The sequence below is a fragment of the Macaca nemestrina genome, chromosome 12 (genome assembly GCF_043159975.1).
Source record: "Macaca nemestrina isolate mMacNem1 chromosome 12, mMacNem.hap1, whole genome shotgun sequence".
Lineage (NCBI taxonomy): Eukaryota > Metazoa > Chordata > Mammalia > Primates > Cercopithecidae > Macaca > Macaca nemestrina.
In genome coordinates this window covers 129,707,694-129,721,285 of record NC_092136.1, presented here as the reverse complement: position 1 = coordinate 129,721,285, position 13,592 = coordinate 129,707,694, and the positions used below count along the sequence as shown (strand labels likewise).

The window sequence follows — 13,592 nt, the reverse complement described above, 5'->3', positions numbered from 1 at the left end:
ATTTTTCAAATATTTAAAAAATACTTTATTGCTGAAAAATTCTAGCAATTATCTGAGCTTTCAGCAAGTCATAATCTTTTTGTTGGTGGAAGGTCTTGCCTTGATGTTGATGGCTGCCACTGATCTGGATGGTGGTCACTGAAGATTGGAGATGTGGCAGTTGTTTAATAAGACAGTGATGAAGTTTGACACATGGGTTGAATCTTTCTTCCCCTACCCTGCTCTACCCCCTGGTTTTTTGTTTTTGTTTTTGTTTTAATTAGAGGTGGGTCTCACTCCATTGCATTGAGCTCCTGGGGCTCAAATAGTCTTCCTGCCTCAGCCTCCCAAAGTGCTGGGATTAGTCATGAACCCCTGCATCCAACCTCCTGGATCTTTCTTTCATGAGGATTCCTTTTTTTTTTTTTTTTTTTTTTTAAGACAGAGTCTCACTTTGTCACCCAGACTGGAGTGCATGGCATGATCTTGGCCCACTGCAACCTCTACCTCCTAGGTTCAAGCAATTCTGCCTCAGCCTCCCGAGTAACTGGGATTATAGGTGCCTGCCACCACACCCGGCTAATTTTTTGTATTTTTGGTAGAAATGGGGTTTCACCATGTTGTCCAGGTTGGTCTCGAACTCCTGACCTCAGGCAGTCCCCCTTCCTGGGCCTCCCAAAGTGCCAAAGTGAGCCACTGTGCCCAGCCTTCATGAGGATTTCTCTACAGCGTGTGATGCTGTTTGATAGCATGTTACTTTCAGAAGAACTTCTTTCAAAATTAGTTGATTGCTGGGTGTAGTAGTTCAAACCTGTAATCTCAGCACTTTGGGATGCTGAGGCCAGGAGTTCGAGACCAACCTGGGCAACATAGGGACACCCCCATCTCTACCCAAAAAAAAAAAAAGTAAAAATTAGCCAGGCGTGGTGGTACACCCCGTAGTCCTAGATACTTGAGTGGCTAAGACAAGAGGATTGCTTGACCCTAGGAGTTCAAGGCTACACAGTGAGCCATGATCATGCCACTGTACACCAGCCTGGGTGACAGAGTGAGACCCTGCCTCTAAAAAAAAATTGGGATCTTACCTAGCTCTTCTGGATAACTTGCAGCTTTGACATTAGCACTTGCAGCTTTACCTTGCACTTTTATGTTATGAAGATGGCTTTTTTCCTTCAACCTCATGAACCAACCAACCTCTGCCAGCTTTTCTGAATTTGTTTTAGAGGCAGGGTCTCACTCTGTCACCCAGGCTGGTGTACAGTGGCTTGGTATCAGCTCACTGTAACCTCTGCTTCCCAAGCTCATGAAATCCTCCAGCCTCAGCCTCCCGAGTAGCTGGAACTACAGGCATGTGACACCACGCCAAGCTAATTTTTGTATTTTTTGTATAGATGGTGTTTCACCCTGTCGCCAGGCTGGTCTTGAACTCTTGAGCTCAAGCCATCTACCCACCTCAGCCTCCTAAAGTACTGGGATTATAGGGTGAGGCACTGTGCCCAGCTAAAAAAAAGGTTTTAATTAAAAATTTTTTAATTGGAGTTGATCCTCTCAAACCCTGCCACTGCTTTATCAACAAGGTTTATGTAGTTTTCTAAATCCTTTATTGTCATTTCAACAGTGTTCCTAGTTTCTTCACCAGGAGTAGACTCCATCTCAAGAAACCACCGTCTTTGCTTATCCACTCCTTATCTGTTCAAGTTTTATCATGAGATTGCAGCAATTCAGGCTCCTCCATTTTGAATTCTAGTTCTCTTGCAGTTTCCAACATATCTGTAGTTACTTCCTCCAAGAAAGTCTTGAAGTCATCATGAAGGCTGGAATCAGTTTCGTCCAAGCTCCTGTTAATGTTGATATTTTGACCTCCTCCCATGAATCTCACTCTTAATGGCATCTAGAATGATGAATCTTTTCCAGAAAGTTTTCACTTTGCTTTGTGCAGATCCATCAGCAGAATCTGTGGCAGCTCTAGCCTTTTGAAATGTGTTTCTTAAATAATAAGACTTGAAAATCAAAATGACTCCCTGATCTATAGGCTGCAGAATGGATGTTATATTAGCAGCCGTGAAAGCAACATCAATCATGTACCTCCTTATCAGAGCTCCTCAATGACGAGATGCACTGTTGGAAAGCAGTAATATACTGAACGCAATCTTGTAAGCAGTAGGTCTCAACAGTGGGCTTTTAAAACATGCAGTAATCCATGCTGTAAATAGATGTGCTGTCATCAGGCTGTGTTGTTTCACTTATAGAGCACGGCAGAATAGATTGAGCCTAATCATTAAGGGGTCTAGGATTTTCAGAATAGTAAATGAATATTGGCTTCCAGTTAAGTTACCAGCTGCATTAGCCACTTACAAGAGAGGCATCCTGTCCTTTGAAGCTTTGAAGCCAGGCATTGACTTCTCTCTAGCTGTGAAAGTCTCTTTCCAGTGTAAGGCTGTGTTGTCTACATTGAAAACCTGTTGTTTAGTGTAGCCACCTTCATCAGTGATCTTAGCTAGCTCTTCTGGATAACTTGTTGCAGCTTCAACCTCAGCACTTGCGGCTTCACCTTGCACTGTTATGTTATGGAGATGGCTTCTTTCCTTCAACCTCATGAATCAACCTCTGCTAGCTTCCAACTTTTCTTCTGCAGCTTCCTCATCCCTGTCAGCCTTCACAGAATTGAAGAGAGTTAATGGCCTTGCCCTGGATTAGGCTTTGATTTAAAGGAGTATTGTGATTGGTATCGTCTTCTGTCCACACCAGGCAAACTTTCTCCATGTCAGCAATAAAGCTGTTTTACTTTCTCATCATTTGTGCATGCACTGGAGTAGCACTTTTAATTTCCTTTAAGAATATGTACTTTGCTATCACAGCTTGGCTAGCTGTTTGATATAAAAGGTCTAGCTTTCAGGCGCTCTCTGAGCTCTCAACATGCCTTCCTCACTAAACTTAATAATTTCTAGCATTTCATTTAAAGTGAAAAACGTGAGATAGGTGGATCACTTGAGGTCAGGAGTTCGAGACCAGGCTGGCCAACATGGTGAAACCCCCTCTCTACTAAAACTACAAAAATTAACTGGGGTTTGTGGTGCACACCTGTAATTTAAGCTACTCTGGAAGCTGAAAGGAGAATTGCTTGAATCTGGGACGTGGAGGTTGCAGTGAGCCAAGATTGTGTCACTGCACTCTAGCCTGGGTGACAGAGCACAATTCTGTCTCAAAACATAAAAAAAACAAAGTGAGAAATGTGCAACTCTTACTTTCACATAGTCATTTAGAGGCCATTGTAGGGTTATTAATTGGTCTAATTTCAGTATCCTTGTTTTTCATGGAATAGGGATACCTGAGGAGGAGGAGAGAGATGGAGGACTGACTAGTGGGTAAATCAGTCATAACGCACACAACATTAAGTTCACTGTCTTACATGGGTGCAGTTTGTGGTACCCCAAAACAATTACAGTAGTAACATCAAAGATTACTGATCACAGATCACCATAACAGATATAATTATAATGAAAAAGTTTGAAATACTGCAAGAATTACCAAAACGTGACACAAACGTGAAGTGAGCACAAGCTGGTGGAAACTGGCACCGGTAGACTTGCTGATGCAGGGTTGCCACAAATTTCCAATTTGTAAAAAAGACAGTATCTGCAAAGTTTAATAAAGCAAAGTGCAAGAAGATGAAGTATGTCTGTGTATCCAAAATATATTGGTCCGTATAAGTTTGTGTTGGGGAGCATATCTTGGGCCTGAGTTTCCGCAGACATATTGGGAAATGCATGTGATAAATATATGGTATGGAATGTATTTCCTCATCATCACCTTCTTCTCATCCTGTACTTCTAAGTAGATCAGAATTCGTACCGTATATGTGAACAGGCATGACTTATAGGAGGTATTCTTGAGCCATTTTATTTGTTCTGTGGAGTTAGTTCTCCCTCCAGCTTCCTGGAGAGTAAGTCTTAATAACTGTGCTGATCACTTTCAGGAAATACCAACAATCTTTTCAAGAACTAATAAACTTAGAGTGAAAGCTTTCCCTCCTTTCCCACCTCAGGCCTACTATAGGCCTGCAGTTGAAGAGTTGGGTGTGATTTGCCTCCTCTTTCTTTCTCTCCTCCCCAGCGTTCTTCTTTCACTCTTCTTCATTTGCTGGCTGTGGTTTCTGGCCCGTCCAGGAAGAAAAGGTCTTTGATAGTAATGTTAGTAGCAGCAGCAACTAATGTTTCTGTAGCATTGATTATGTTGCTAGTTACTATTCTAAACGCTTAACGTGTTAGATCATTTAATCCTCAGAACTCTATGAGGTGTGTTGTGTTATATTTATTATACCGCTGAATATGTTAAGATACAGAGGGTTTGTTTAATGACTTGCCTAAGGTCACACAGGTAAAAATAGCACCAGCATGCAAAGCCAGCATTGTGGTTCTGGAGTCTGTGCTTTCAGCCACTCCACTGTGTTGCCTTTATATACTGTTGGGAGATAGTAGGCGTACTTCTTGGCCTTGGCTGTTGTTTAAATCAGACTTACGTGCCCTTCAGAGTCTTTTCAGTTGTAACGTATTTTCCATAGACCTGAGATAAAGGATCAGCGTGCCTTGAAGCCCCTTTCCCTGCAGGGAAGTAAGCAGAGAAGTAGAATGGGGTTTACAGCTCACAACAAACTGGTGACTCTCAGCAAAAATCCTTTTCATATCTACTCTTTGAACATGGAAGATGATTGAAGGTGGATGTAACTCAAGGTTGAAAATAGTTTTCCACTACCCCCTTGTGTAAGGTGCCCTTGTGCCTCATTTGAGAATGTAGTACATTATCTATTGTTTGGGGCCTATTCAAGATTGAAATGGTTTCATTTTAATACTCTGATGCACATGTCTTCCAAATATGCTGTTTAATTTCTTGCCTTCACACCTTTGTTCATGCAGATGGTCCCTGGATTATAACTAATTCACTTGCTCTGAAAGCATGTTTCTTCCCTCAACCACATGATCCCAAAGTAAGCACTCTTGAAGGCCATGCTTTAAAAGCTGGTTTCTTGGGATGCAATAAATGAACAAAACACTTCATATATAGCCCTCCCATTTTCTTCCTCTTCATCTCATTTTTGTGAGACCTAAATCAGCAAATATGTTAAATGATGATTTGTGTACACCAGTCCCTGGCTGTCTAGTGCCTCATTGTGGTCACTTGACTTCAGGAAGGGTATGTGGAGCACTCAGTTTACATTTGAACTTCTGTCACTAATTATGGTCAAGATAATTATTTCAGTAGCTTTACCCGACTGCTTTGGATCAGAGAAGTCTTGACATGGAACAGTCCCAAATTGATCATTGTGTCTTCTCAAGTTATAATAGTCTGTGACTTTTATTTTTTTAGACAGAATCTTGCTCTGTCACCAAGGCTGGAGTGCAGTGGTGCAATCTCAGCTCACTGCAACCTCCACCTCCCAGCCTCAAATGATCCTTCCACATCAGTGTCCTGAATAGCTGGGACTAGAGGCCCATGCCACGACACCCCGCTAATTTTTATGTGCTTTTAGTAGAGACGGGGCTTTGCTATTTTGGCCAGGCTGGTCTCAGACTCCTGAGCTCAAGCAATCCGCCTGCCTTGGCCTCCCTAAGTGCTGGGATTACAGGTGTGAGCCACACACCTGGCAACCTTTTAAAATTCATCCTGAAATCTTGGGTTTTTTTCTTTCCTTTTCCTTTTTCCCATCTTTCTTTTCCTCTATACATTTACCTGCATAAAACATGAACAGGGATGCTTATGTAATGGATTGTTTAGTGTTTACACTGGCATTGCCTGCTGCGTGCTCACATTTAGAAACAAGAATGATAATATGCCTACTGACAGAGATACGATGATGATCAATTAATTATTAAATGTGAAACATTTCAAATACTGTCTGGTACATAGAAGACACTCTGCAGTTGTCACTGTTCACAAACTGTTGCAGCCTGCAGCTCATTAAAACATTGGTTCACAGGTCGGACGTGGTGGCTCACGCCTGTAATCCCAGCATTTTGAGAGGCCGAGGCGGGCCTATCACCTGAGGTCAAGAGTTCAAGACCAGCCTGGCCAACATGGTGAAACCCCATCTCTACAAAAATACAAAAATTAGCCAGGCATGATGGCGAGTGCCTGTAATCCCAGCTACTCGGGAGGCTGAGGCAGGAGAATTACTTGAACCTGGAAGGCGGAGGTTGCAGTGATCCAAGACCGCTCCTCTGCACTCCATCCTGGGTGTCAGAGCGAGACTCTGTCTCAAAACAAAACAAAACAAAAAAAAAACATTGGTTCACAGACTTCATTGGTTGGACAGTTTGGAAGGCAGATAAGGAGAATATATTTCTTTACAGTTCCTACCTTGAAGTTTCTCTCTCACTACCATCTTTCAGCTTTTTAATTTAGTGCAGTGGCCACATGAAAATGATCTAAATCACATTTTATTTAAACTACTAAAATATCAATTAATGCTTTATTTTATGTATTTTTTAGGACATTTCTGATTCATTTGCATCCTTGAAGAGCATCTGTAGAAGAGGAAGTAAAAGATGGGTGTGAAAACGTTTACTCATAGCTCCTCTTCCCACAGCCAGGAAATGCTTGGAAAGCTAAATATGCTGCGAAATGATGGACATTTTTGTGATATCACTATTCGTGTCCAGGACAAAATCTTCCGGGCACATAAGGTGGTACTAGCAGCTTGCAGTGATTTCTTTCGCACCAAACTTGTAGGCCAAGCCGAGGATGAGAACAAGAATGTGTTGGATCTGCATCATGTTACAGTGACTGGCTTTATACCTCTTTTAGAATATGCTTACACAGCCACTCTATCAATTAACACAGAAAATATTATTGATGTTCTAGCAGCAGCCAGCTATATGCAAATGTTCAGTGTTGCCAGCACTTGCTCAGAGTTCATGAAATCAAGCATTTTATGGAATACACCTAACAGCCAACCCGAAAAGGGTCTAGATGCTGGACAAGAAAATAATTCTAACTGCAATTTTACTTCTCGAGATGGGAGCATTTCTCCCGTGTCCTCAGAGTGCAGTGTGGTAGAAAGAACGATTCCTGTCTGCCGAGAATCCCGGAGAAAGCGCAAAAGCTACATTGTTATGTCTCCTGAAAGTCCTGTAAAGTGCAGCACACAAACAAGTTCACCCCAGGTATTGAATTCTTCAGCTTCCTACTCAGAAAATAGAAACCAACCAGTTGACTCTTCCTTAGCTTTTCCCTGGACTTTTCCTTTTGGAATTGATCGAAGGATTCAGCCTGAGAAAGTTAAGCAAGCAGAAAATACCCGGACTTTAGAATTACCTGGCCCATCTGAGACCGGTAGAAGAATGGCTGATTATGTGACTTGTGAGAGCACAAAAACTACCTTGCCTTTAGGTACCGAAGAAGATGTCCGGGTCAAAGTAGAAAGGTTAAGTGACGAGGAGGTCCATGAGGAAGTGTCCCAGCCTGTCAGTGCATCTCAGAGTTCCCTGAGTGATCAGCAGACAGTTCCAGGAAGTGAGCAAGTCCAAGAGGACCTTCTGATTAGTCCACAGTCTTCCTCTATAGGTATAATGGCTTCTGTGTTTTTCTTGGTGCTATAAAGTCAATTCAAACGTTTTTAAGTTCCTGTTAGATAAAAAAGTTGTGTGCTCGGTCATACAGGAAATATAAAGAAGAGTAAAACGTGATAACTGGATTTGCTTGAGATGCTATTAGTACTATCATTTATTTTTTACAAGTTGCACATTAGGGAAAATAAAAATAATTGAATAATATCTGGTGGGACAAAGGCAGATACACACACACCAAAAAAACAGTTAAATCCAGTTTGTGTTTTATTCTTTATTAAAATATGTATTGAAAACTTACCATATGCCAAGCAAACATTGGTGATACATAAAGAACAACACATAGTCCCTGCAGTGAAGAGGTTAATCATCTAATTGGGGAAGCAGATATGTAAGTAAATTATTACAGTGAACTATTAAAAGTGCTGATCTGGAGGTGTGAACAAAGTAGTATGGTTGTAACAAAGGAAAGAGCAAGTTAACACTATATATTTGAGTTGGGTCTTATGCAATAAGTAAGAGTTTACCCAAGCATGGGAACGTCATTTCTGTGAAAACATATAAAAACAGCAGCGCATATATGTAAACACAGGTATGGAAGAGCATTGTGTGTTTGGTAAACAGTGAATTCAGTGCAAAATGATGTAAATAAGCACAGATGCCTGAAAGTGTAGACGATAGCAGGAGATAAGATAAAAAGGAGTGGTTGAGTGCAGGCTGTGAAGAGCCTTGAGTCCTGGTTTCAGTAGGGGTTGCATTTAAGTGCAGGTAAAGGAATCCCTTCTGCAGTAACTTAACTGTAGCAGAGTTTTATTAATTTTTTCTTTATTATTTATTTATCTTTTTAGATTGAAAATAAAATGATTTAAAGTTGTTTTCTCTAGCAGTATTTTTTTCTTTTTCTTTTTTTAAATTCAAGTTCTGGGGTACGCGTGCAGAACGTTCAGTTTTGTTACATAGGTATACATGGCATGGTGGTTTGCTGCACCCATCAACCCTTCGTCCGTATTAGGTATTTACCCTAATGCTATCTCTCCCCTAGCCCCCCACCCCCTCAACAGGCCCCGTTGTGTGATATTCCCCTCCCTGTGTCCATGGATTCTCATTGTTCAACTCCCACTTATGAGTGAGAACATGTGGTGTTTGGTTTTCTGTTCTTGTGTTAGTTTGCTGAGAATGATGGTTTCCAGCTTCATCCGTGTCCCTGCAAAGGGACTCATTTTTTATGGTTGCATAGTATTTCATGGTGTATATGTGCCACATTTTCTTTTTCCAGTCTTATCATTAAAGGACATTTGGGTTGGTTCAAAGTCTTTGCTATTGTGAATCGTGTCACAGTAAACATACATGCACATGTGTCTTTATAGCAGAATGATTTATAATCCTTTGGGTGTATGCCCAGTATTTGGATTACTGGGTCAAATGATATTTCTAGTTCCAGATCCTTGAGGAATCGCCACACTGTCTTCCACAATGGTTGAACTAATTTACACTCCCAACAGTGTAAAAGTGTTCCTGTTTCTCCACATCCTCCAGCATCTGTTGTTTCCAGACTTTTTAATGATCGCCATTCTAACTGGTGTGAGATGGTATCTCATTGTGGTTTTGATTTGCATTTCTCCGATGACCAGTGATGATGAGCTTTTTTTCGTATGTTTGTTGGCTGCATAAATGTCTTCTTTTGAGAAGTGTCTGTTCATATCCTTCGCCCACTTTTTGATGGGATTGTTTATTTTTTTCTTGTAAATTTGTTTAAGTTCTTTGTAGATTCTGGATATTAGACCTTTGTCAGATGGGTAGATTGCAAAAATTTTCTCCCATTCTGTAGATTGCCTGGTCACTCTGATGATAGTTTCTTTTGCTGTGCAGAAGCTCTTTTGTTTTTTTTTGTTTTTTTTTTGTTTTTTTTTTTTTGTTTGTTTGTTTTTGTTTTTTTTTGAGACGGAGTCTCACGCTGTTGCCCAGGCTGGAGTGCAGTGGCGCGATCTCGGCTCACTGCAAGCTCCGCCTCCCGGGTTCCCGCCATTCTCCTGCCTCAGCCTCCTGAGTAGCTGGGACTACAGGCGCCCGCCACCGCGCCCGGCTAATTTTTTGTATTTTTAGTAGAGACGGGGTTTCACTGTGGTCTCGATCTCCTGACCTTGTGATCCGCCTGCCTCGGCCTCCCAAAGTGCTGGGATTACAGGCTTGAGCCACCGCGCCCGGCAGCTCTTTTGTTTAATTGGGTTCCATTTGTCAGTTTTGGCTTTTGTTGCAATTGCTTTTGGTGCTTTAGTCATAAAGTCTTTGCCCATGCCTGTGTCCTGAATGGTATTGCCTATGTTTTCTTCTAGGGTTTTTATAGTTTTAGGTCTTACGTTTAAGTATTTAATCCATCGAGTTAATTTTTGTATAAGGTGTAAGGAAGGGGTCCAGTTTCAGTTTTCTGCGTATGGCTAGCCAGTTTTCCCAGCACCGTTTATTAAGTAGGGAATCCTTTCCCCATTGATTGTTTTTGTCAGGTTTGTCGAAGATCAGATGGTTGTAGATGTGTGGTGTTATTTCTGAGGCCTCTGTTCTGTTCCATTGGTCTATATCTCTGTTTTGGTACCAGTACCATGCTGTTTTGGTTACTGTAGACTTGTAGTATAAAGTCAGGTAGCATGATGCCTCCAGCTTTGTTCTTTTTTCTTAGGGTTGTCTTGGCTATGTGGGCTCTTTTTTGTTTCCATATGAAATTTAAAGTAGTGTTTTTTGGTTCTGTGTAGAAAGTCAGTGGTAGCTTGATGGGAATAGCATTGGATCTATAAATTACTTTGGGCAGTATGACCATTTTCACAATACTGATTCTTCCTATCCATGAGCATGGAATTTTTTTTCCATTTGTTTGTGTCCTCTCTTATTTCCTTGAGCAGTGATTTGTAGTTCTCCTTGAAGAGATGCTTCACGTCCCTTGTAAGTTGTGGTTTTGGGTATTTTGTTTTCTTTGTAGCAATTGTGAATGGGAGTTCACTCATAATTTGGCTCTCTGCTTGTCTATTATTGGTGTATAGGAATACTTGTGATTTTTGCACATTGATTTTGTATCCTGAGATTTTGCTGAAATTGTTTATCAGCTTTAAGTAGTTTTGGGGCTGAGACAGTGGGGTTTTCTAAATATACAATCATGTCATCTGCAAACAGAGACAATTTGGCTTTCTCTCTTCTTATTTGAATACCCTTGACTTCCTCTCTTCCTATTTGAATACTCTTTCTTTCTCTTGGCTGATTGCTCTGGCCAGAACTTCAGTACTGTGTTGAATAGGGGTGGTGAGAGAGGGCATCCTTGTCTTGTGCCTGTTTTCAAAGGGAACGCTTTCTGCTTTTACTCATTCAGTATGATACTGGCTATGGGTTTGTCATAAATAGCTCTTATTATTTTGAGATATGTTCCATCAATACCTAGTTTATTGAGAGTTTTTAGCATGAAGAGGTGTTGAATTTTTTAAATTTATTTTAAATTTATTTTTATTTTTTATTTAATTTAATTTTTTTTTTTTTTTTTGAGACAGAGTCTCATTCTGTCACCAGGCTGGAGTGCAGTGGCACGCACTGCAACGTCCCCCTCCCGGGTTCAAGCAGTTCCCCTACCTCAGCCTCCCGAGTAGCTGGACTACAGAGGCGTGCCACCACACCCAGCTAATTTTTGTTTTTTTAGTAGAGATGGGATTTCACCATGTTGGCCAGGATTGTCTTGATGTCTTGACCTCGTGATCCTCCCGCCTCAGCTCCCCAGAGTGCTGGGGTTACAGGTGTGAGCCACTGCACCCGGCCAGGGGTGTTGAATTTTATCGGAGACCTTTTCTGTGTCTATTGAGATAATTGTGGTTTTTGTCATTGGTTCTGTCTTATGTGATGGATTAAGTTTATTGATTTGCGTATGTTGAACCAGCCTTGCGTTCCAGGCATGAAGCCAACTCGATCCTGGTGGATAAGCTTTTTGATGTTCTGCTGGATTCAGTTTGCCAGTATTTTATTGAGGATTTTCACATCGATGTTCATCAGGGACATCGCCCTGAAATTTTCTTTTTTGTTGTTGTCCCTCTGCCAGGTTTTGGCATCAGGATGTTGCTGGCCTCATAAAATGAGTTAGGGAGGAGTCCCTCTTTTTCTGTTGTTGGGAATGGTTTCAGAAGGAATGATACCAGGTTCTCTTCATACCTCTGGTAGAATTCGGCTGTGAGTCTGTCTGGTCCTAGGCTTTTTTTGGTTGGTAGGCTATTTCAGGAGAGTTTTTAACATGAAGGAGTGTTGAAAATTTTTTTTTTTTTTTTTTTTTTTTTTTTAGGTTCTGCTTCAATTTCAGAACTTGTTATTAGTCTATTCAGGGATTCGACTTCTTCCTAGTTTAGTCTTGGGAGGGTGTATGGTCCAGGAATGTATCCATTTCTTCTTGATTTTCTAGTTTATTTGCATACAGGTGTTTACAGTATTCTCTGATGATAGTCTGTATTTCTGTGGGATCAGTGATGATATCCCTTTTATCATTTTTTATTGTGTCTATTTGATTATTCTCTCTCTTTTTATTAATCTGGCTAGCAGTCTATCTATTTGTTAATCTTTTCAAAACAGTTCCTGTGGGCCGGGCGCGGTGGCTCAAGCCTGTAATCCCAGCACTTTGGGAGGCCGAGACGGGCGGATCACGAGGTCAGGAGATCGAGACTATCCTGGCGAACACGGTGAAACCCCGTCTCTACTAAAAAATACAAAAAACTAGCCGGGCGAGGCAGCGGGCGCCTGTAGTCCCAGCTACTCGGGAGGCTGAGGCAGGAGAATGGCGTAAACCCGGGGGGCGGAGCTTGCAGTGAGCTGAGATCCGGCCACTGCACTCTAGCCCGGGCGACAGAGCCAGACTCCGTCTCAAAAAAAAAAAAAAAAACAGTTCCTGTATTCATTAATTTTTTGAAGGGTTTTTCATGTGTCTATCTCTTTTGGTTCTGCTCTGTTCTTAGTTATTTATTGTCTTCTGCTAGCTTTTGAATTTGTTTGCTCTTGCTTCTCTAGTTCTTTTAATTGTGATGTTAGGGTGTGGATTTTACATCTTTCCCACTGTCTGATGTGAGCATTTAGTGCTGTAAATTTTCCTCTCAACACTGCTTTTAGCATATCCCAGAGATTCTGGTACGTTGTCTCTTTGTTCTCATTGGTTTCAGAGAACTTTGTTATTTCTGCCTTAATTTCGTTATTTACCTAGTGGTCATTCAGGAGCAAGTTGTTTAGTTCCCTGTAGTTGTGCAGTTTTGAGTGAGTTTCCTAATCCTGAGTTGTAATTTGATTGCACTGTGGTCTGAGAGGCTGTTATGATTTCCGTTCTTTTGCATTTGCTTCCAATTATGTGGTCTGTTTTAGAGTAAGTGCTGTGTGGTACTGAGAAGAATATATATTCTGTTGATTTGTGGTGGAGAGTTCTGTAGCTGTCTATTAGGTCTGCTTGGTCCAGAGCTAAGTTCAAGTCCTGAATATCCTTGTTTATTTTCTGTCTCGTTGATCTAATATTGACAGTGGGGGGTTCAAGTCTCCCACTGTTATTGTGTGGGAATCTGAGTCTCTTTGTAGGTCTCTAAGAACTTGTTTTATGAATCTGGGTGCTCCTGTATTGGGTACGTATATATTTAGGATAGTTAGCTCTTCTTGTTGCGTTGATCCCTTTGCCATTATGTAATGCCCTTCTTTGTCTTTTTTGATCTTTGTTGGTTTAAAGACTGTTTTATCAGAGACTATGATTGCAACCCCCACTTTTTTTTTCCTTTTCATTTGCTTGGTAAATATTCCTCCATCCCTTTATTTTGAGTCTGTGTGTGTCTTTGACCCATGTGAGATGAGTCTCCTGAACACAGCACACCAATGGGTCTTGACTCTTTATCCAATTTGTCAGTCTGTGTCTTTTAATTGGGGCATTTAGCCCATTTACATTTAAGGTTAATATTGTTATATGCAAATTTGATCCTGTCATCATGATGCTAGCTGTTTATTTTGCACATTAGTTGATGCAGTTTCTTTTTTTTTTGAGACGGAGTCTTGCTGTGTCACCCA

General features: G+C 41.1%; 1 protein-coding gene across 23 annotated transcripts in view; it reads left to right on the top strand.

Annotated features, from left to right (window-relative positions):
- LOC105476188 (zinc finger and BTB domain containing 44) overlaps window positions 1–13,592 on the top strand; it is a 103,488-nt gene that overhangs the window by 34,499 nt on the left and 55,397 nt on the right. For all 23 annotated transcript variants that reach the window (XR_011611186.1, XR_011611184.1, XR_011611185.1 and 20 more), the window contains one exon: window positions 6,466–7,539. Coding sequence is in view for 20 of the 23 variants with exons in the window: in XM_071075831.1 (XP_070931932.1) it covers window positions 6,522–7,539 (1,018 nt within the window). In the remaining 3 variants the exon portion in view is untranslated. The remainder of the gene's footprint in view (window positions 1–6,465; window positions 7,540–13,592) is intronic.